Raw genomic sequence first — 24,556 nt, 5'->3', positions numbered from 1 at the left:
ATTTGCCAAGTAGTATAACAGTATAAAAATATACCCTCAAGTTTATAGAAGCAATGAACCTTTCCAGTATTGATCCTGAGATTCCATTTGTGTACTCATTTGTTCATGTGTTCAGTTATTTACTCACTTTCTTGCCTAGGACACAGAGGTAAAAAGGCACAATTTGAAGGGCCTGCAGGTGCCCTGGTGGTTATGGCACTGGATTTCCACATGACTGACCACAGTTCAAGTCCTGAACCTGGTTTCTTGAGAATCATGCTGGATGCATGTGCATGAATGACCAGAATCCTGAGAGGAGAATGGAGGAGAAGGGACTGAGCATGGCCATCCCCCTAGGGAGTGATTTCTTAATTTCCTTTTCTTTATCTCTCTCTCTCTCTCTCTCTCTGTCTCTCTTCAGTGAGTTCATACACCCTACAGGGAAAAAAAGGCACAGTCTGCCAGAAGTCATGCATCCTTTTCCTGTAAGTTGATAATAATTTGGTGGTTAGAAGGCAGGAGAATAGCTTATTGTTATGTAGCGTACTAAATGCTACAGAAGACATTTAAATATACAGAGGGAACGTCAGTATTATGAAAATACTCAAAGGAGTCAGAAAACTTTCAGTGTAAATTGGGCATTAAAGGATAATGAAGAAGCCTTAGAGGAAGGGCTGGGGAAAGAGACTATAGGAAACCAGTGGTAATAAGGGTCATCAGTCCCACTGGGAATTGTTCTACAATACAGTACAATCCACACGACTATTGACAAAGGCATCGGTGTTCTGTTTTTATTCGGACAGGGAGAAAACATACATATGCTAATATTTTTTATCACTTCATTCACACGAAAACACAATGACATTACTATCTGTGCACCCACATCTCTCGTGTCTAACTCTTCGAGATACTTAGCACATGCTAAAGGTCCTGCATGATGTGGGTCATATATACATCTATCTCTCCCACTAGTACTCAAGCTTTAAGCCATGAATAGTAAATCTCTCCCTCCTATTACCTACTTCCTAAGTCAGAGCTCAATAAATGCTACTGAAATGTCACCTATCCACCATTCAGTATAAGGTCATCCATATTGACCAAACCAAGCCACCACCACCACCAGTTACTCACCAAGCAGTGGACAACACAGACGTTTTTGGGATTCTGTAGTAGCCAGTTATACATGTTCCGGCACACAGCAAAGAGGTTGTGCAGACTGGGAGCTTGCCTGATAGGCCAACTGCATTCTGAGACCTGAGGGAACACAACAAAATGAAATTAACTCCTCCAGTGACTTCCTCTCCGTAAGCAAGTATCATACTAAACAACTCTTTTGAAAAGTAATACCACATTGTCTTTTAATATATCCAGGAAGAGTTGGGAACAGGTCCAAATGCAGAAAGAAGAGGTGTTTAACACTCTGTTTTTTGTTTGTTTGTTTGTTTGTTTATTTTTTTTAAGTTGCCAGAGGATACAGGCATTCACTAGAGAGAGAGAGAGGGAGAGAGAGAGAGAGAGGGAGGGAGGGAGAAACCATCTTCTAATGGGGCATGGTCACACAGCAATCCCTTCTTTCTATTTTTTCATTGTAAAAGGATTTGGGGCAGGCACGTGTGTGCCCAGGGTCCTTTTTCAATTCACTAGGGCTGGGACTCAAACCACAGTGGGCCATGTGGGATTCCGTTTCCTTTAACCTCCGGGCTATGAGGGCAGCCCAGCACAGTTGCTTTTTTCAACTAAACAATTCTACTTCAGTAAAGGTATAAAAACACATTTTGAAATACATTTTAAATTAAACTAGATAATTAATGCTCCAGATGTGGATTTTCTTCTATTTCTATGAGGTTACATAGAACTGAATTTCTATTAAGTATAAAATATTCTGAACTGCCTGCTAGGTGCTTAATTATAGGATTGTTTTATAAATCCTGCACTATCCCTAATTTAATCCCAGCTCTCAGAATAACAGGGGAAGTGCTATACAGGAAGCCAAAAGGTTGGCTTATATGGGATCTTATTTTTTTTCTTTTTTAATAAAGGCAACCTCTGGCATTGTCATTCACTTAACATGCATATTCATTTAACACATTATAGAATATCAGCCATGTTCTAGGGATGCTTTTGGCTTTGATCTATACAACAACCATATAAGTACTCACCCAATCCTCATTTTGCAGATAAGACTATTGGAGATGGTCAAATTACACCCTGACCAAGTACCCAGGTCTCCTGAATATAACATTGAGCTACAACAGCATACTGGGTATCCTTTGCCTCAAAACAGTAGACTTGAGTCTCAAGTGATATTAGATGTTTACTAACTTAGCTAATAAATGATAAAGAGAAGCTTAAATTTACACTAACTTCATGATTTCCTTAAGCTATTTATTTATTTATTTATTTTTATAAAGTGTAGTAAACGGTATATGTTGACATACCACACAGAGTTGTGGATATTGCTTGAGAATATAATTCTAGGACTTAGCTCAGTGTCTGAAACACACAAAGTGATCAATATAAATTAGCAATTATTATTATTATTTGATTAAGTAACCATCGATGGAAAACCCTGAAGTCAGAAAGAGCCAGTTATGTTTGAAAAAAGTAAATGAAGCCCTGTGTAGGAGAGCATAAACTGAAGAAGGGCCAGATTATACAAGCCTTACTAAGGAACTGGAAGAGTATTTTAAAAAATGATTTTCGAATCTACATTTTCCAAAGATTTCTCTAGCTTCAGAATGGAGAATGGAGCTAGATGACAAGAGGCTGAAGACAGAAAGACCAGTGAGGAGGTTGGAGAAGAGTTTCAGTAATGGCAGTGGCTTAGACTAGCTGGATGACAGTGGGGTGCAGACATAGCTCAGGGATTCAGGAGCTAGAGCTACTGTACACAAGACTCGGTGACTGATCACGGTGGCAGTGAGTGCATGGAAAGGGGTGCACTTAAATACAGAGGGGAGAGGGGATTCATCAAGGATGACTCCCAGATTTCCCGCTCGAATGGCTGGACAGAAGGATGCAAGCAAGTGCCACTTACTAAGACAGGGAATCCTGAGGGTAGAATGGGTTTAATACCGATGGCATCATCAGAATGTGCTCTCCAATACTCATACCACTGGGCTAAGAAAATCCAAATGTGGGACCAGCAGTTAGCGTAATGGCTATGTTGCTGGACTCCCATGTAATCGACCGTGGTTTGAGTCGCGGACCCGGTGACTTAAACTCACGCCAGGCATGTGTGCATGCATGCCCAAGATCCCAAGAGGAGAATAGAGAAGAAGGGACTGCGGCATGGTCATTCCCCCTGGAGGGTGATTTCTCTCTTTCTGTCTCCCTGTCTCTCTCTCTCTTTCTGGTGAGCACACATGCCCTACAGGAAAAACCTCTCAAGAAAAAAAAAAATGAAAGTCCAAATGTGTCAAGAAATAATAATAAGAAAGTGAAGCAGCAAGAATCTGTTTGAGTTGCCCTTTTCTGGTAACCATATAACAGCTCATTTATAATCTGTGGTTTCTATAGAGCTGACCTTTAGAAGCAAAGATGGAATTTTTCTGGGGCTACCAAAAAAGGTTTTTTTGATTAATTTTCACCTTTTTTTCTTTTCATTATTTATTTAATTTGTTATTATAATTATTTTTATATTTTTTTAGAGAGACTTAGCTATAGGTTACATACACGTGCCAAAGAGACAGAAATACAGAAGGCAAGAAAACACTTCCATAGGAGATACAGCCATGCCACAATCCCTTCTCTTCCATTCTCTTCTCAGGATCTTAGGTACACACATACACACATGCCCAGAGTGAGTTTTGACCCTCTGGGTCTGGGACTGAAATCACAATTGGCCATGTGGGAGTCCACCTACGTAACCATTACATCATCTGCTGGTCTTTTATTATTATTCTTTAAAGTTTGCTATAGGGCATTAGGGCATGTGTGCTCACCAGAGAGAGAGAGAGAGAAAGTGAGAAAGCAAGCCACTAGGTCCAGGACTTGACCCACAACCATGTGGAAGTCCAGCATCTCAACCACCATATCACCTGCTGGCCCCTGTAACTTTTTTCTACAGAATGATCATGGGGGTAATGGCAGGGAATCTCCGAGGTTATTCATTTTTAGATCTGTTTGGGAATGCTAGTCATGGTTTATTAAATAAAGTATTTGAAATGCTTGATATAGTTATCAAACAATCCAGGATGAGCCAGATTGGCATCTACCATTTTAAACTCAATAGTTTGCTCTTTTTACCCAACAGAATAAAGGCTGTTTCTGGCCCATCTTTATCCTTGAATATCTACCCCATTGATGTGTTCTCAAGGAATGGAAACAACTTATTGACTAAAATAAAATAATAATTGAGAAGATAAATTTTGCTGCCAGAGGAACTGTAAAATGTACATTTGTACAAGATGCTGTTATCTGCGGTGTTTTTCTTCCTTTGTAAATTTCTTTTCATCCTTCAAAATCTTAGTTCAAGTTCTGTCTTGTCTCTGATGATTCTTTTAACATGTAACAACAGAAAGACTAGTCATTACCAACTTCTCCAAGCCTTAATTCCTTGTGTATAAAGTATAAACAGGCACTGTAAGTCTGTGATGAGAATTAAGTGGCACAACGTAAACACAGTAAGTGCTAGCTTATTGTCAAGCTGCACTGAATTGACAGTCTACATTTGTCTCCCCTTCTGGGCACTGAGCTCCATGAGAAGGGACCATAACGTACTCATTTTCATAACTACAGTGTCTAGGGTGCAGACGTTGCTGGATTCTCACATGGTCTACCAAGTTCATGTCCCAGACCTGGCAGCTTGAAACTCATGCCAGGCGTGTGTGTGTGTGTGTGTGTGTGTCTGTGTGTGTGTATGTGCATGTGTTCAAAATCCCAAGAAGAGAATAGAGGAGAAGGGATTGCAGCATGGCCATAATGGCCATACACCCTGCGGGGTGAGTACTCATTTCTTTCTCTCTGTCTCTGTCTCCCAGTGAGTGCATGCATCCTATGACAAAAAAAAAAAAAAAGACACCTCTCTTTAAAAAGAATAAAGGAAGGAACCCCATTGGACATTTTCTTTTTGTATTAAGACTTGCCTCCATGCACAATAGCTGGAGGAATGAACAAATGAATCAATTTTGGGTTTTTTTGCTGCTGTTGTTTAGATTGCAGCAGAGTGAAAGTACAAGAAATTTGTTTCCCCAGGCAATATTTTTAAAGGCTTTAAAAAGTGTATGTTATCTATACATACACACACACACTCTCTAAATGCCAAAATTTGTAATGAGACTCAACTAAAAGTTAGCTAAATTATTCTAAACACAATAGGCAAATAGCTCCAGAATAATGAACTCAATCAAGTAAATAATATTAATTTAAAGTATTCCATAATTATATGTTTACTTGGTATATAATTATACACTATTAAGCAAACCTACAATTAGAATTTAAAAAAAAAAAACATGTGCTCTGTCTAAAGGGGGAAAAACATTAAGGCATAAACAAAAACAAAACAATTCAAAAGGAATTCAATCACTGCAAGCTATTTTTATAGCTCTCTTAGGGTCACAGCTTCACATAATAAACATGATCCTTGGGTATGTGTCACTTCATGATACCATTTCCAATCTCCCTAAGAACTTTCTAGAGTCACTGAACATCACAGAATACCGTGTGGATTACAAGGCTGCCCTGATACACCCAGAGGGACAAGAGACCAAAACATCGTCAGGGCTGATGTCATTCAATTTGCATCTCTCCATTGCCCAGCACGGACAGGGCGGCAGGAGCAATGCACTGCTGAGGATAAGAAAAAAAGGTGCTATGGAGTCCCAGATGGAGGTCTCATACCTAGTGTTTCAAGAATCTCAGACCATTTTTAAAAGCCTGAGAGATTTCAATCATTTATTGTAGCGTTTCATCACTGCCAACATGAATTATTGCTATCACTTACTGAATGCTGACTGTGAGCCAGACAGTGCTATCAGATCTACCCTCTGCAACAAACTTCTAGCAAACTTTTCTAAAAGTACTTGTACGCTAGGGACACTCATTGTTCACCCCACTTGACAAAGAGAAAATTTGAGCCCAAGGAAAAGTAAAGTGATTTGCCCAGGAAAAGGAATAGCTGAGTGTGAACCTAGGGTAATTTTTAAAGTTTAAAATTTGTGTTTATTATATAATTTCATCTATATTTAGAAATTACAAAAATCAGTGTACACTCCATTATATTATGCTGTCCAATGATTGATTATTGACCAACAATAATGGTCACAACTTCAAGTGATGGTTGTACTTTATCAAGGGGAAGATATTCAGTTCACAGGTTACATAACTTGAATCTGTGGCTCCTGGTCCTCAGGGGTCTGAAAGCAAAAATTATTTTCCTACCCTATTATTTTATCCTGACATCCAGCCATGGTGACAGGAGCTATAAATACTCCATTACAGGAAACCCACTCTACAGTGTCAAACCAAAGCAGAAACAATTAGAAGCTAGGGTGAACTTTTTAATAAACTGTGGAAGGCGAAGTAGGGGAAATATTGACCTTCAATAATAAGCCCTTTAAGAAGTCCAAATTGGTAGTACATTTTCCAAAAATCAAGTTGTTGCCAAAGGGAAAAAAAATCCTGTAAGATTATGTGGTTTAGAAATAGTGACCATGAAGGAAGAGCCTACAAGAACTAGCTGGACTCCTGGCTTCCAGACTACTCACAGGCCTCCTCTATCATCCTGTCCTTCCTGGTGGGGCAGATGGAGAAGGCAAAGTGGCATTGAAATAGCATTAATCAGAACATAAGAACTTCAGAACCTGGTTGGACTTGGTGTCTACTCATCCTGGTAGTTTTCCATTTATTATCAGTAGCAGTGCCAAGAAATGTGCAAAGCAGTGGTTAGATTCTGGCACGTGACTATAAGCTCTGGGCAGAAACTGCACCGGTGTATATGGGCACAGACACAGAGTGGATGGGTATGGCACTCATGTTGGAGATGATGTAGGTTGGAGCCTAGATGGTGGTGATGGGTACACAACATCGTGAATGAGCTTAACGCCACTGAACTGTACACTTATGAATGCTGAGAACAGTAAATTTATATTCTGAATATTTTACTGCAGTAATTAACATTAAAGGAGTGGAAGCAGATGATAAACTCTCCGAAGTCCAAAAATGGATCTAAACACTCAGTAGATCCATGAGTCTTTTTAACTCAGATTAAAAACAACTGGCTTAGATGATGCCCCTCAGGACTTCACTGTCATATTGGTACATTTATGGCCTCCAAGTGGATATTGACTACAAAGAGTACAAAACTGACATTCATTCTCTCCTTTACAGTTCAGAATAGAAATTCTAACACCTCATCTCACTTTTCCTTTTTTTTAGGTTTTGCTGTTGGGCGTGTATGCTCACCAGAGACAGAGAGAGAGGGAGACAGAGAGCAAGAGAAAGAGAGAAAGTGAAAAGTCACACACACACATACACACCCGGGGAGAGGATAACCATGCAATCCCCTCTCTTCCATTCTTCTCTCAGGATTTTGGGTGTGCAAGTACATGCGCCCAGTGTGTTTTTCAAGCTACTAGGTCTGAGAATTGAGCCATGGACTCAGTCATATGAGATCCCATGCCTTAACCTTCATGCCACCTGCTGGCCCCTCTAGCGACTCACTTTGATTATGGGGTTATCTTCCATGTATTGTCTGAAGTTAGAACTTCTGCTAATCTGACACTAAACAGAGAGTCCTACTTTAACATCCTGTTATTTATGCAAATACTAAGGAAGCTGCTCTGTGATCATTTCATATAATCTCTGTCAGCCCAATTGGCTTCTACGCATAAAAGCTAATGAAAACACAGAACACCAACCCTGAGCAAAGTAAATCTCCCTGGAAACAGCCTATCTCTGTCACCACCACCTGCATCATCAAATATACAAACAATCACATAATCAAAATGTAAAGTGGCTGAGTTCAGGTTTCAAGGCACTGAAATAGACAATGTAGACAGAGCTAGACTCCCTGGTTCAGCCAGGCTCAAGTCTAGTCTTTCCCAACACAGGTATTTACAGACAACACTGATAAGTAAATTTATTAAACTAAGGTTTAGGTGCAGACCTAGCATTTTACTGAACTGGAAGGAGGAAGAAATGTTTCTAGTCCTCATAGACTAAAAGGTGGAAACCAAAAATACTTTTCTAAGCAATGTAACAATGACATGCATATCGATTCCCAGCGTTAGTGTTGGGGAGACAAATGGTCTAGTTTGACATGAGATGCAGCCAAGTTAAAAACTGAGCTAAGATGAAAATACTAAGCCTTAGGATTGTCATCCTGCCATGCAACTAAGGGTAGAGGGGGGACAAGTCACAGGGTTCAGTTCCAATCAGTCAAGTTCTGAGGCTATCTGGGAAAGGCAAAAATGTAGTGCAATTTTGTGTTTTAGTAAAAAGAATCGGAAAAGCCTTGTGGTAAATGGAAATCCCCTTAGTAAACTTAGGCTAACAAAGAAGTGAACTGGGTGCAGATGGCTTTTTAGATGGAAGCAGCAGTTCATACAGAGACAGTACTTGCATGTGTGCATGCCTATGTGTATGTGGAGCAGGTTTCTGTTTTGTTTTGCAACAAAGAATAGTAAAAGACGAAGCTAAGGAGACAGCTAGAGGCCAGATCATGAAGATACTCATAAGACACATTCTAAAATTTGCATAAACAAAAAAAGACCTTGCCCCTTTCACCTATAGAAGCCTTGCTCATGTCTTTAGGCCCAGGCATCACTGTTGTCTCTCTTCACTGAACTCCCTCAGCAGGTATAGTAAGCAGAGTTTGCATTTGCCTTTAGAATGATTTGTATTAAGCAATCTTGAGTACAAAAAAAAATCTATTTTATACCTATGCTATTTAATATATTCTTGATATATTCATTATTATTTATTATTTTTTTAGAGAGAGACTTTTGCTATAGGGAGCATGCACTCACCAGATACAGAAAGTGAGAAATCACCCACCCGGGGAGGATGGCCACGCTACAATCCCTTCTCCTCCACTCTCTTCTTGGGATTTTGGGCATGCATGCACACATGCTTAGCCACTGGATCTGGGACTCAAACAGCAGTCCACAATGTGGGAGTCCAATGACATAACCATTATGCCATCTGCTGGTCCCATTTTTTTAAACTGTCAGCGGGGTGTATGTGTTTTCCAGAAAGAGACAGACAGGAAGAGAAAGCATCCCCCAATGGGGCATAGTCACGCCACAATCCCTTCTCTTCTATTTCTCTGTCCTGTCAGGGTACATGCACACATATGCCAGCATGTTTTTCAAACCACTGAGGCCAGAATTCGAAATGTGGTCAATCACGTTGGTATACAGCTCTCTTAACCACGAGACTACAGGGCTGGCCTACACATTCATTCTTTTTGTTTATTTGCTCATTTTTGTTTTTTCAGATTTTTTGCTAAAGGGTGTGTGCACTCACCAGAAAGAGACACAGAGAGACAAGGAAACTGAGAAATCAACCCCCAAGGTGGATAGTCATGCTACAATCTCTCCTCCTCCAATCTCCTCTTGGGATTTTGGACACAGGCACAAACACCTGGCATGTTTTTCAGGCCACTAGATCTGTAACTCCAACCATGGAGATGGCCATGTGGGATTCAGCACCTTAACCACCACGCCACCTGCTGGCCCCACATTTATTCTTTTAAGAAACATTTGTTAGACATGCCAGGCAATGTTTTGAGTATTGACATAAACATGTTCTTTTCTCTTCTAGGGCAAGTGAGAGCAGACCAGGAATTACTGTTCATTGGTAAACTGTTAAGTCCAGTCACAAAATTTGGTTACATTAATCGATGCCTTTCTTTAAAGGTGTCATTATAGAAATTGCTTTTTTTCAATGCTATGCAAAGAGACTTCATGTGTATGAATGTTTCTATAATAACAGTATATCTTCATTTACCTCCAGAGGGAAAATATTCCAGACCATCACAGCTCTTTCAAAATCAAACAAAATTTCTATAAAATACAATGTAGGATGCTCCTCAGTTCTCAACTTATAAAAATGATGACCCCGACTTAGTCTCCAAAGGAAAACAATCAATCCAAAAGATTATCATGGAGTTAGAATATCTACCCACATTTTTGTTTACCACTAATTCATGTGCTCTGTATTAGATAATGATGGAGTAAGAGTTGAAAGGTCAGTTTATTGGCGGAGGGGGGGGGGCTTAAAGAGCTGCACTTAAATCTCCATTATAGAATGGCCATTTAGATCAAACTTCAGAATGGTTTTATCAGTGCTTTTCAAAGAGTGGTCCCCACAACAACAGCAGAAGCAGCACCCAAGAAGTGGCTAGAAATGTGGATTCTCAGGATCAGCAGATGGCATAGCAGTTATGTCACTGGATTCACACATGGCCAACCATGATTCAAGTCCAGGACCCAGTGGCTTTAAAATCACACTGGGCGCATGTGTGTGCATGCCCAAGATCCCAGGAGGAAAATGGAGGAGAAAGGACTGCAGTGTGACCATCTCTCTCAGGAAGGGGGTGATTTTTCACTTTCCCTTTCACTGTGTCTGTCTCTCTCTCCATCAAGTGCATGAGCCCTAAGGCAAAACCTCTTAAAAAAAACAAAAAAGAAGAAGAAGAAAGAAAGAAAGAAAGAAAGAAAGAAAGAAAGAAAGAAAGAAAGAAAGAAAGAAAGAAAGAAAGGAAAAAGGAAAGAAAAGAAGAAAAAGAAAGGAAAAGAAAAGAAAAGAAAAGAAAAGAAAAGAAAAGAAAAGAAAAGAAAAGAAAAGAAAAGAAAAGAAAAGAAAAGAAAAGAAAAGAAAAGAAAAGAAAAGAAAAGAAAAGAAAAGAAAAGAAAAGAAAAGAAAAGAAAAGAAAAGAAAAGAAAAAAGAAAAGAAAGAAAAGAAAAAAGAAATGGAGATTTTTGAGCTAGCAGGTTTACAGTGGTTAAGGTGGTTGGATCCCACATGGCTGATTACATGGTTTGAATCTCAAACCTAGAGACTTAAAAACACACTGGTCACACGTGCATGTGTGTACAAAATCCTGAGCAGAGAATGGAGAAGGGATTGCGGCATAGTCATTCCCTTCTGAGGGGTCATTTCTCACTTCCCCTCTCTTTGTCTCTCTCTCTCTCTAGTATCCTATGGGAAACAAAAATTCTCATTCCATTTCATTTTATTGAATCACAAATCTGTGTTTAAGAAGTCTTCTGGTGCTTCTGATGCACATAAGTTTTGAAACATTTTTCAGCATGCACCAACAAAACAAAACTCTCCCCTATCTTAATGAACTTTAGGTTGGGAAAGAATCTTAGCATACAGACCAACCTTCTTGTGTATTTACAGATCTGGAAACTGAGGCCTAGAGACTATCAATGGTAACTGAGATTTGGAGTAAAATGTGTTCTAGCATCAAAGCTGAGACCCTAGATACACAACACTGGCGTCATCCCTAATAGTGCGTATCAGAAATCAAGTTTCATTTAAAGGGCCTAAGTGTAGAAAGCTCTTTCAAGGTGTTAAAAGACCCAGATAAAGCTGCAGAACCCATCGTATCTAAATGCTCAGTCTAAAATATTAGAAGATGGCTTCTCCTATGGCACAGAAGTTGGGTGCAGAGCACTGGAATCAGATCGCACATGGCCAAGTGCCGCTCAAATCAAAGCCCTGTAGGCCTGAATCACATACCAGGTGTCTGTGCACATGTATACAAAATCCCAGCAGGACGGAGCAATGGAGAAGGGGTTGTGGCATAATCACCCCCCACTGGTGGGTGCTTTGTACCTCTCTCACATTCTCTCACTCACTCACTCTCTCTCTATCTCTCTCTCTCTCCCTCTCCCTCTCCCTTTCCCTGGTGAGCAGACATGCCCTCTGGCAATTACAGAAAAAAATATTTGAAGATATTCTTGAGAGAGAAAATGTGTGAGTAAATAAAAAATTCAGTGACCAGAAATATCAGGCTCGCCATCTGATTCAAATCTAGGCAAGCTCTCAGGGTTCCTTCACCAGCCAAAAACTAGAAATATTCCTCTGCCTCATTCAAAAAGCTCCTTAAAAGGATAATCCAGCTTTTACAAGTAATTCTGTCAATCCAGGATAATAGTTATGAATATATTCTTAAGTCACCTACTAGTGTGGTCTTGGGAAAGTTGTATTCCCTCCCTGTTCCTCAGTTTCTCAATCTACCTTAGAGGGCTGATGGAAGAATTAAATGGGGTACTACATGTAAACTTCCTCTTTTTATGTAAATGCTCTGTAAATGATGACTGCTACTCTCTCTGTTATTCATATTAGTAATAGTGTTACCAAACCTACAGTGTAGACTGTTTATATGCTTTCCTTCACTTCTGAAGGGGCACCATGACTGAATGACAGTGATATGTTTTCATTACTTCCGGTGTGTCTGTGCTGGTCTGGCCACATGGCCTTATCTCGCTGTCTGTGCATTAATAAGGAAGGGTTAATAGTATAGTTAGGGTTATGGCATCAAGATAGCCAACTGCCCCACATAGTAGTTCAATTTCCAACTTGAACCTCATAAGCAATATTCCCAAGAACAACTAGTCACCAATTGATCATTGAGACCCCAACCTAAATATTTTTCATTGACAGATATACTTTTAAGCAAATATCTTCCCTCACCCAAGAAAAGTCTTCAGAATATCTTGTAACAGCTGAATAAATATTTTCTGGACAGAAGTGTCCAGAGTGTACAGTTTTGTAGCTTCATGTACTGAATGACAAAAGCTTTGAGAATATCTGTTAAGAGGAAAAATACCACTGTGTCCTCCACAGGGCAATTTTGGCACTAAAATTCCTTACCCGGCTGTGAAATTTGGCAGTTCGATAAGACTTGGGTGACAGATTGTACACTGTGTAGTGGTCAAGATGTCTGGAATCCAAAAAGCTTCGAATATCATCAACCTGATTCCTGAATCCTATGTCAACATTGTCCAGAGGAAAGGACATCACTAGGAGAGGTCACAGGAAGAAACAGGTTAAACTGGTCGCTGTCACAATGGGCATCAACTGAAAGGTGAGCCAAGGAGCAGGTAATAAACACAGGAGACTTACCAATAATTCTGGAGGTCACATACGTGAAGTCTAAATCTCCCTTTGTGTAGCTAAAAGCAAGACAGGAAAGGGGACTCATGAGTCAGTCACTTGCAGGCCATAAACTGGAACACTTCTGCCCTGTGGGCATCTTTTGGCTCCCCTCAATCCCTTCTTTCTAACAAGGAAGCCTTGTGAAGACAACCCACACCCTCAGGGGTATAAACACACCACTCCTACTGCTGCCTCCCAATGTCCTTGTAGATACTGCTTCATGAACAGAATCACTCTAGAATAGAAGACACTGCTTATTTATTAACAATGACCATTCCATTCTCTACCTATGGTCAAATATCTCCCATTATTGTAAGCAGCTAAGGCAGGGAAATAAGTAGCCAAGAAAGAACAAATGACACCCTTTTTCTGTTCATTGGAAAATGGAGGTAAGGATATATTTAAACCAAAGATTAAAATGTTGATTACTCGACATTAGAGTTTATGCTTCGAAACTATACCTTATAACCTAAGGTGTCCCTAGAATTTTCTAAGACCTAAGAATAAAAAAATCATTTACATGGTCACTTGTAAGACGTTTCATACAGTGTTAGAGTGAAAAATTTCTCCCACTAAATAAATCTTAAAGGGCTAGTAAAGTACAAAACCAAAGCTGTTTTAATTACAATCCATATGTATTACTTATTCAGACTACATATGCGTTATCTCATTTATTCCTCAAATCTCCCCAAAATACAAACACCCTCAGGTTGTAAAAGTAAAGTTCACATAGGTTAATTAACTTGTCTTAGGTCACCTGGTTAACAAGGACAGGTACTGCATTAGAATCCATGATGTTTGACTCTGAAGCCAGGAAAGGCAAACACTATAACATACCAATGAGCGGAGTCCTCCCAGTCCGCACTTGGACCTTCTAAAGGACTCAACTTCATTGTTTCAGTGACATGCCTCAGTAGACCAGATCCCATAAAATTAGATCACAAAATTGATATTCTTTAAGACAGACAAGCAGTCTGCAGGCAAACCGGATCCTTTGGAACCGCAGGGGTACACAAATTCAACAAGGAACAATGTGCATACCTGGTGACGGATTGTATGACTCTGGAAGATGTGTCTTTGAGGGTGTCTTTCAAATTGTCCTTTAGGTTACTGAAGAGCCTTCCTGCACCTCCTTTCACCATGTCAAAGAGGCCTCCCCCATAGCTGGGCTCCATGTCTGGAGATGAGGCACCTGCCAAGGAAAAACAGGAAAGGAGGTGATGGCATATTCTATGCTAAAAACCCACCCTTCTTCATTCCTAAAACATACATGGGCCATCTTTGGGAGTCTGAAACAGATATTCCCGGAAGATAGTCAGAACATTTTGACTTTCAGTGACTGCAATGCTGCTGGTCCACAAAGGAGACCAAGGTATGTCCCCGACTGAGTTCCAGGAACAGACACCTCCAGAGCTGCACTGTCCAATTCTACAGCCACAGCCACATGTGCCAACCGAACACAAAATATGGCTAGTCCAAACTGAGATGTACTGGAAGTATAAAATGCACAACAGATTTCAAAAGCTTGGTGCAAAAAAAAAGGCAAAAAGAAAAAAGAATGTAAAATATCTCAACATCCTATATTGATGATATGCTTAGATATATTGAACTAAACAAACTGTACTATTAAAATTAATTTTACCAGGGGCCAACAGGTGGCATGGCGGAGTCTCACATTACTGACCATGGTTCAAACCCTCGACTGGATGGTTTGCTTTCTCACTTTCCCTCTGTCTCTCTCTGGTGAGCACATATGCCCTATAGCAAAATTTAAAAATATATAATAATAAGTAAACTTAAAATAAGAATTCTTTCAAAAAAATAATTTTACCTGTTCCTGTTTACTTTTTTACTGTGGATGCCAGAAAACTTTAAACTACATATGTGGTCTGGATTATACTCTTTCTGAACCACTGCTGCTGCAGAGAAACTGCCCAGGAAGGGCAGCCATCAGTTCCCTGAGTCCAGAGAACTCTGCCTTTTAGTGGAGTTGCCTGAGTTAGAAGCTGCATTCCATGGCTGACCCTCAAAGCAATAGCTCATTTCCACCATAGAAAATATCCCTTGAAGGGCGTTTATAAGAGCTTTTAGGCCTAAGGATACATGGTGGTCATTAGTATTATCTGCCAAATATTTCAGGTTCTCTTCCCTTACAGCGTCATGAAGTTGTATTTTCTGGCCCCTTGTGGTTAGCTCTAGCCTAGGATTTCTCAACCTCGGCAATGCTAATGTTTGGGGTCAAATACTTATTTGGAGTGTGTGTGTGTGTGTGTGTGTGGGTGTGTGTGTGTGTGTAGAGAGAGAGAGAGAGGCACTGTCCTATGCACTGAAGGGTATTTAATAGGATTCCTGGAGTCTATTCACTAGATGCCAGTAGCACCTGCTCCTGACACCCCTCATCAACCCTGAGTTGTGACAACCTAAAATGTCTCCAGACATTGGCAAAAGTACCCTGGGAGGCAAAATTACCCCAGGTTGAAAGCCACCACTCTTGTCTATCACTTCTAGGATTTAACAGTTAACTGTTAGTGTGAAACCCACCATACGTCATTCATTCTCATACTCTCTTGCTCTCTCGCTCTCTCGTTCTCTCTCTCTCTGCCATAAAGACTGGCGCTGACTCTTGCGTCCCACACTAAAGAGCTCTGTAGCAGCACTCCCAGCTACCTTTAATGCATGTTTAGCATGAGTGAAAAGTGCCCCTTTGCTATTAGAAGCCACCAACATTCTGGAAGTGTGCAGTACCATAGCACGACCAAGCCTATAAAGACTGATACAGAAAGGAAACAGGAATCTGTGCAAAGGAGACTAACGAAAACAACGCCAGGGCAGGCTGCGAAGCCAGGCAGTGCTTCTCACCTGGGTTCTGGCCCAGCCTGGCTAATCCTAGCAGTGTGACGTTGGGAAGCCAGTCTTTCTAAGCCTCTTTCTTCCCTTCTGTAAAATAGGGATAAAAATAGTGCCTACTTCAGAGGAAAAGATTAAATGAGTACATAAAAGGCTGTTAGCATAATACCTAATATAACTAGGGTCAACAGAGTGTAGCTACTCCATTATACCAATCCCTGCAATTCCTATGTTGATAATGTTCTTCATCTTTCTTTACTTTTCAGATATAAGATGGCAAAGGACATGTATTTTTTAATTAAAATGTTTATTTTTTTAATTAAGAATAATAAAATTGCTCATGTTATAGGAACTAGGAACTATAATTACTAATACATATATAGCACTTACTATGTGCTAGGTATTATTCTAAGAATTTTATTTATTTCACTTATTTCATCCTCATACCAGCTTTAGCAAGTTGATATTATTGTTCTCATTTTACAGAGCAGAAAACTGAGGCATAGAAGTTAAGAACTTTGTCTAAGAGAACGCAAGCTGGTGAGCAAATGGCAGAGTTGGGATTCGAACACTACACAACCCTTCCAATCACATCTCTCTTCCTTCTCCTAATGCCATACTGAATGTTACATCTATCATTCCAATTAATTTCTTCAAATGTTTATTATATATGTTGGTAGCCAAAGCAATCTAGGTATTTTTAAGTTTTATTTATTTCTTCCATGAACAAGACAGACAAAGAGAGAAAGAGAGAGAGAGAGAGGACTCCCAACAGGAGTGCTATAATAATGTGGTAGGAACATATCACCTTGATTGTATGACACAGTCAACCCAGCTTTCAGTCAGCGCTGGATCATAAGCACACATGTGCCCAGCACACTCAGGGAAGTCTCTGGACCTGAACCAGGAACCTCCCAATGTAGGACCGCCTTGAAGAGCATCATGTTTTACCAGTGGGTCACTATGTGGCCCCTCATAAGCGATATATCAATATTATTTTCCATGTTTGAGGCTGTACATAAGGGTTTTCTATTTGGATTTTTCTGTTGCCATTGTCCAAATTCATCTATGCTGAGACTAAATCTAACTGAGCTCACTACATGTGTATCAGTTACCCCCCGGATGGGCACTTAGGTTATGTGCTATAATAATGTGGTAAGAGCATATCACCTTGACTGTACCTGGGAGATTTCCTCTAGGTTATACCTAGGACTGGAACTTGCTAGGAGGTAAGGTATGCACATCTTCACAGTTCTAGATACTGACAAATCATTTTCCAAAATACTCACATCAGTTTAAATTCCTACAAGTAGTACATAGTAGATCCCTCACTCTGCATTTTCCTTCATACTTGATATTATCAGACCTTAAAGTGCTTACCAATTTGGTAAGTATGAATCTATACAGCATTTTGGTCTTATTTTGTTATTTCCCTAATTATTAGTGAGGTAGAGTAGCTTTTATTTTATTTTATTTTTATTTTTGAGAGGTTTTTGCTATAGGGCACATACGCTTGCTGGAAAGACAGAGAGACAGAAATTGAGAAATCACCCCCTAGGGGGGATGACCATACTGCGATCTCTTCTCCTCCATTCTCCTCTCAGGATCTCAGGCACACACGCACACGCACCAGCATGAGTTTAAGCCACCAGGTCTGGGACTCGAACCGCAGTCAGCTACATGGGAATCCAGCTATGTAACCATTACACCATCTGCTAGTCCCGAGTATCTTTTATTTTATTTATTCGTCAGGCAATTTTTTTTTTTTTTTTTTTTTTACTCTTTATGAGAGAGAAAAAAAAGAGAAGAGGTGAGGGGAAGGAAGAAAGAGACAGATATTTCTGAAAGGGTTTCACTGTGTTTTGATTCTCCCGTCCCAGCCTCCCAATTAGCCAGGATTATAGATATGTGCAACAGTGCATGGCATGTTCAGGTTGGCCTGGGGAACCAAACCTGGGCCTTCCATGTGGCTTCCAGTCTCCCAAACAGTGGTACTACCTGTGCATTACCACAACTGGGCCAAGGCAGTTGTTTTCTAAGTCGTATTCCAGGTATCTGCTACCCTCCCACAGGCCATTTAGATGCTCATACACATGTTGTCTGTTCTTCCATCCTGAGCACAAGATTTACTGATGTCTAAGTCACCATTAGGCATCTACTTGAAAATGAAGAATAAGAATAGTCGGGAACCAGTAGTTAGTGTAATGGCTATGTCGCTGGACTCCCATGTAGTTGACCGCGGTTCGCGTCCCGGACCCAGTGGCTTAAAACTCATGCCGGGCACGTGTGCGTGCGTGCCCAAGATCCCAAGAGGAGAATGGAGGAGAAGGGATTGCAGCGTGACCATCCCCCCTAGGGGGTGATTTCTCGCTTTCTGTCTCTATGTCTCTCTCTGTCTGTCTGGCAAGCACACGCGCCCTATAGTGAAAAACCTCTACAAAAAAAAAAAAAAAGAATAAGAATAGTCAATGCTGAATAAATGAATGAATGAACACATGGACTCACAGTAATACTGTCAACCACTTACTGAGCTCTCCTATACAACAGAAGCTCTGCTTGGACCTTTCCGATAGTAGAGGCTCATGCATTTGGAAAGCAGAAAAGTGTTTACTATCTCCATTTTATAGGTGATGAAAGGGAGGCTCAAAGAAGGGAAGTGACTCATTTAGGATCCCAGCTAACAAATGAACAACCAATGATTGAAGCCCAAGTCTGTGCAATTGCAAAGCCCATGCTGATCTACCATGTCATGCTTCACATCAGCTCACATTCTGACAACCATAATCAGGACAGTCCTTTCCTGCCTCTGCACCACTCCCCACTCCGATTCATTGCTCTCCCTCACCTCCCGCCATGTGCCTGTCATCTGGCTACTCTTGGCAACAGATGCCCCTGCAATGAGCACCTCGTAAATCATTGCATCTGTCAGATCAACCAAACCAATCTCACTACGTAGGAGCCCAAGCCTCTGTCACTCCCTTCTGCTTCACAGCCCCTAGTAGAATGCCAGGAACTGGGGGTGCAGCTCCACAGACAGGGGAGAGTGGTCCAAATCTGAGAACATTCTCTTGTATTGTTTCCTTGAAATCAGACACATTATTTCTCTTTAAAAACACCCTAGCCCCCATGTAAAAAATCTGTATCATGTTTTCATTTTAAATATAGTGAGCCTAAAGCAGCATAAAATGTTTAGATTCCCCTGTTTACAAGTTACTGTGATAGTTCAGCCTGAGCATCCTTTTGATACATGATTGTTCTAAGAGATGACAGCAGACTGATTACCTAGACATCTCTCCAACTCTCAGTTTCATGTTGGAACAGAGTTCTGAGACAACCACCTATTAAAAGTTATAAATATCCTTGAGTACCTTAAAATCCGATTCTCCCCATTATTCAGGGTGCACGCTCTGTTAATGAAAGCCTTGAAAGTCTACAGAACGCAGAACATCTTTCCAGAGTCAAACTGTTAACTCCACATACCCAAACTATATGTCGAACTAGCCAGGACACACACACACACACACACACACACATAAAGAGAGAAGAGGGATGTTGCCCAATTTGCCAGATGGTTCCTTTCAGGTTCATTCTGTTTTCCCAGATGAACTGCCCAAGTACCAAAATCACAGATTCTGCAAAGGATATTTCAGCCTCAACTAGTTGACAGAAAAGGTAGAAAAGGTTTCAGAAAGATGACACAACAGAGGGAAATGATACAGCCTGAAACTGACAGGTACAAAAAAAAAAACAAAAAAAACAATGACCACAGCAGATCAGTGGTTAACGAATACTTGGTCCGTGGACTAGACCTGGTCTCCTGCCTGTTTTTTTGTACAGTCTGTAAAATAACAATGGCCTGTACATTTTTAAATGACTGGAAAATGTCAAGAGAAAAATGATGCTTCATTCCATGAAGGTCGAGTTTCAGTGTCTATAAGAAAAGTTTTATTAAAATACAACTATACTTACTCATATACATATTATCTATGGCTGTTTTCATGTTACAATGGCAGAGCTAAGTGTGGCATAGACCCGATGGCCCACGAAGTTTAAAGTATTTACTTTCTGGTCCTTTATAGGAAATGTCTTCCAACTCCTGCACCAGAGGGTTGAACTCTTAGGAATTAGGAATGCAAACTTACCACCTCTGAAAACTTTGTAGATGTTTTGACTAAAATGACACACAGTACAAAGAACACTTCCAGAGCTTACTAACGAGCCATCAGAGATTTAAGGCTCTCTGAGAGTAGGGCTGTGGGGGCCAGAGTTGACAGAGCATGAACATAGCATCCAAAGAGAAAGGTCTAGTCTCTACCTCTAAGGTTCCAAGCAGACTCATGTTCCATGATGTCTTATCCTTTTTTAAAAAGAATTATTTATTTAATTTTATTTATTACTATCAGTTTTTCATTTGGTACAGGGCATACATGCTCACCAGAGAGAGACAGAGAGAGAGAGAAAGGGAAACTGAGAAAGTAAGCCGCCAGGTCCAGGACTCAAACTGCAGACCCCCACGTGGGAGTCCAGCGCACTAACTACCACATCACCTGCTGGCCCAAAGTCTTGTCATTTGAAGTTCTAAGCCCACCAAAGACAAACACTAGAAAACCATACTCCATCCCCTGAGTCATTTGTAAAGATGTAATAAACAAATTTTCCTTGAGATTCGTAATGACTAGGAGACTAAAAGCAACATCCTTCCTCTCCAAGTGACAGGAACTCACCACGCGTATAACCTGACAGTACTTACTAATAGAACAACACAATATTTCTGTGCCCTACTGGACTCTTAGTTACCTGTTTACTCATTTATTTGTATCAGACATCATTTTTTTAAAATTAGGTAATTCAATAGTTACTTGGAAAATAAGGTACCATTGGGAGGACCAGCACAAATCTTAAGTCTGGTCTTAACTGTCTTAACGTAATTAGAAATATAAAAACATAGGTATACTTACGTGTCATAAACATGATATGGATTTGTTAGGAATGGACAAACACTATGAGAAGTACTCTGGAAAAGGAGGGAGTATGACAAAAGTCTGGCCCTCAACAGTCCATAATGCACAGTGATCTATCCCCAGACACACTCCCTTTCCCCATGGAACATGTGTGTTATGAAACAACTATGAATTGATTTCAATGTTTTCTGCACCAAAATAAACTCATATTTTAATTCCATTTCTCCTCAAGCATTTTTAAGTCCCCTCATACGTGTCTATGACATCCTGGGCTGCACATGATTCCACTTGGTGACACCTAAGAAGGGATGCTCCCCCATTAACTTCTGACATCAAAGAAAGATGGCATACATACATTTACCCAAAAATGTAGTTTGTTGAGGTACTGCTTATCATGGCAAGAGGTTATAAAAATGTACTTTATATATTGTTTTATATATTATAAGGAAATTGTTTAAAAATCTCTAATAATCCGATCTAGTCATTAAACTCACTTAAAGGTACAAATGGGGGCAGCAGAGGTTAATGCACTGGATTCCCACATGGCCGACCATCATATGAGTCCCAGACCCAGTGACTTGAAAATCACACCAGGAGTGGGGGAGTGTGCAGGCCCAAAATCCTGAGAGGAGAATAGAGGACACAGGATACGGCATGGTCATCCCCCCAAGGGGTCATTTGTCACTTTTCCTTTCTCTGTCTCTCTGTCTCTCTGTCTCTCTTTACCTTTCTCTAGTGAGCACACACACCCTATGGCAACAGCCTAAAAAAAAAAAAAAAACAAAAGACTACAGATGCTCATGACAAAGGGCTAAATAAAAAATAAACAGCCTACAAAGCATTATAGACAGTATAATCCCTTTTTTGTAAAAGAAAAAATATATGAAATAAAAACACACTTGAGCTTAGAGAAGAACTGAAGATAAAATAAATATAAAATAACAATAATAACAACTCAAACCTACTAAGTGCCCACTAAGCACTTGGCACTGATCTAAATTTTCTATGTAGTAACATAATCCTCACGACCACCCTATGAAGGCGATACCATTGCCATCCCCATTTGGGGGATGAGGAAACTGAAGCAAAGGCACAGCTATGATTTGCCCAAGTCCCACAGTGAGAAAGCCAGGATTCGTTCCCAGGAAACCTGCTCCAGATTCCAGGCTTTCATCCACTATATTTTCAAAATAGTCACAACAATTATATATAATTGGTAAAAGAACGATGAGCCATTTTTGGTCTGATTGTATAACTGCATATTCTAAATTATCCACAATTTACATCTGTTAGTTTTATAATTAAAGATTTGCTCTAGCAAGCTGGCGGTGTGATGGTTAAGATGAACAGATCCCACTTCGATGACTGTATGGTTTGACTCTCTGACCCAGCAACTCAAAAAACACACCAGGCTTGGGACCAGCAGATGGCATAGTGGCTACATCGCTGGACTCCCATGTAGTCAACCACGGTTCAAGTCTTGGATCTGGTGGCTTAAACTCATGCCAGGCGTCTGTACATGCGTGCCCAAGATCCCGAGAGGAGAATGGAGGAGAAGGGATTGTGGCGTGGCCATCTCCCCTGGGGGGGTGATTTCTCACTTTCTGTCTCTCTCTCTCTCTCTCTCTGTCTTTCTGGCGAGCACACGTGCCCTATAGCAAAAACTTCTCAAAAACAAAACAAAACAAAAAAACAGGCTCATGTGCTGTGTGCCCAAAATCCTTAGAGGGGAATGAAGAAGGGATTTTGGTGTGCCCATCCCCTTTGGGGGATTGTTTCTCCTCTCTTCTCTTCTCTTCTCTTCTCTTCTCTTCTCTTCTCTTCTCCTCTTCTCTCTCTCTCTCCAGCAAAAAAAAAAAAAAAAAAACTACACTACAGTAAAAAAAAAAAAAAAAAAAAAAGAAATAAAGTTATCTAAAACAGCCAAGCACTGTGCTATTAAAGTTCAGTATGTCCTTCCCCAAGGGCTGCAGAGACCTCCCTCCTCCGTACATGATTCAGTGCAGCTCACAATCACACAACAGTTTCTCAGCCCAGCCTGTCAGAGTTAGGCAAAAGCTGCCTACAAGCCCTCCAGCAGCCTGCGTGGCTCTTTATCTTTAAGCAGGTAAGGGCTTGCCAGGAACATTCTCTGTATTTGACTTATGCTAAGACTGGAGACCCTGTTGCTGAGCACGACAGTCACTGTTCCATTTCTGGTGCACTAAAGATAATCCAGTAGATTGAGAACAGGGAAGAGATGGCAGAGGACTCTTGGCAACAATCAGGATATCACCCTTCCTCTTTCTGGGCAGTCTTTATCACTCAGTTCTTGTAACTGAGTTATTATTCCAGCATATAGGCTCAACCTGTGTGAGGGATGCCTAAGAAATTGAACTTTGGTATTAGGATTTACTCATACAATGAAAATTCAAATTCAGGGAAAAAATGGAATAAAAGTATGAGTTTATTTTGGTGCACAAACCTTTTGAAATCTATGCATAATTAACTCATAACATGCATTCTCCATGAACTCTTTGAAGACCCCTTACATTCATGTTATTTTGCACCTTTGAGGCATATCCCTCTGTGATGAAGTGACATAATGCTACAGATGTCCTGTCCTGGATTCTACAAATTTGACAACTGCAGAATAGAAATCCCTGAAACTAAAGCATCTCTGCAGAGATGTCCCTTAGCTCCTGTCCTAGGAAAATGCCATTCCTTCTCCGTAACACTTGGCAGAGGGAAAGGAACCAGTCTCATTACTGCAAAAGCTTTTCTTGTCTTTGTTTAAAAGAGCTTTTTCAGTTCCTGGCTTTCTAGCAAGTAGAGAATTGAATCTCAAAGGGATAACAGCTAGATATACCATGGAAAAGCCAACTGCCTTAGCCTCCAGATTCCAAGACTGCTTAAACATCATTCCCCATTTTTCCTACTCCAGGGAAACTTCAAGGAAAAAGGGCAGACTTTGAGGAGAAAGATGTTACATGGGAGACTTGGTTTTCTGCTTAAAAGATGTGTTACACTGGGCTGGCCCCATAGCACAACTGTTAAGTGCTGAGCAGAGGAAGCTGGACCCCCACCCCCGCCATGGCCAGCTAGGGTTCTAATCCTAGCTCCAGGAGCAACGTGCAGGATGTCTGTTTACACCCCTGGGATCCTGATAGGACGGAGAACAGTAGGATGTTTTCTCTCTCACTCGCTCTCTCAATCAATGTGCTTGTGTACACACTAACATGACTAAAGGGGGAAAAAGATAGGTCACAAACAGCCTAGAGGGCCAGAGGTTACGGGGGAGGTCTGGGTTTGATTCCAGACCAACCTGAATGCGTTGGGCATGATTCCACACACCTGTAATCTTAGCTAATTGGGAGGCTGGGGCAGGAGGATTGCAACAGGACAAGACCCTATCAGAAATAGGGACTTGGGACCAGCAGTTAGAGTAATGGCTATGTTGCTGAACTCCCATGTAGTCATCCACGGTTTGAGTCCCAGACCTGGTGGCTTGAACTCACGCCAGGTGCGTGTGCATACGTGCCCAAGATCCCAAGAGGAGAATGGAGGAGATGGGATCGCGGTGTGGCCATCTTCCCCTGGGGAGTGTTTCTCGCTTTCTGTTTCTCTGTCTCTCTCTGTCTTTCTGGCGAGCGCATGTGCCCTATAGCAAAAAAAA

General features: G+C 40.7%; 1 protein-coding gene across 5 annotated transcripts in view; it reads right to left on the bottom strand.

Moving 5' to 3' along the window:
• Positions 1-24,556, bottom strand: part of DNAJC6 (DnaJ heat shock protein family (Hsp40) member C6) — a 184,729-nt gene that overhangs the window by 44,809 nt on the left and 115,364 nt on the right. For all 5 annotated transcript variants that reach the window (XM_006147541.3, XM_006147539.2, XM_006147540.3 and 2 more), the window contains exons 2-5: positions 14,135-14,285; positions 13,061-13,110; positions 12,809-12,957; positions 1,111-1,233 (exon numbers count right to left, since the gene is read on the bottom strand). In XM_006147541.3, the coding sequence (XP_006147603.1) occupies positions 1,111-1,233; positions 12,809-12,957; positions 13,061-13,110; positions 14,135-14,268 (456 nt within the window). In that variant the 5' untranslated portion in view covers positions 14,269-14,285. The remainder of the gene's footprint in view (positions 1-1,110; positions 1,234-12,808; positions 12,958-13,060; positions 13,111-14,134; positions 14,286-24,556) is intronic.

Source organism: Tupaia chinensis, unplaced genomic scaffold (assembly GCF_000334495.1).
Source record: "Tupaia chinensis unplaced genomic scaffold, TupChi_1.0 Scaffold000215_1, whole genome shotgun sequence".
NCBI classification, from domain to species: domain Eukaryota; kingdom Metazoa; phylum Chordata; class Mammalia; order Scandentia; family Tupaiidae; genus Tupaia; species Tupaia belangeri.
The sequence above is the reverse complement of the archived record's forward strand: the minus strand, read 5'-3'. Positions and strand labels throughout refer to the sequence as shown.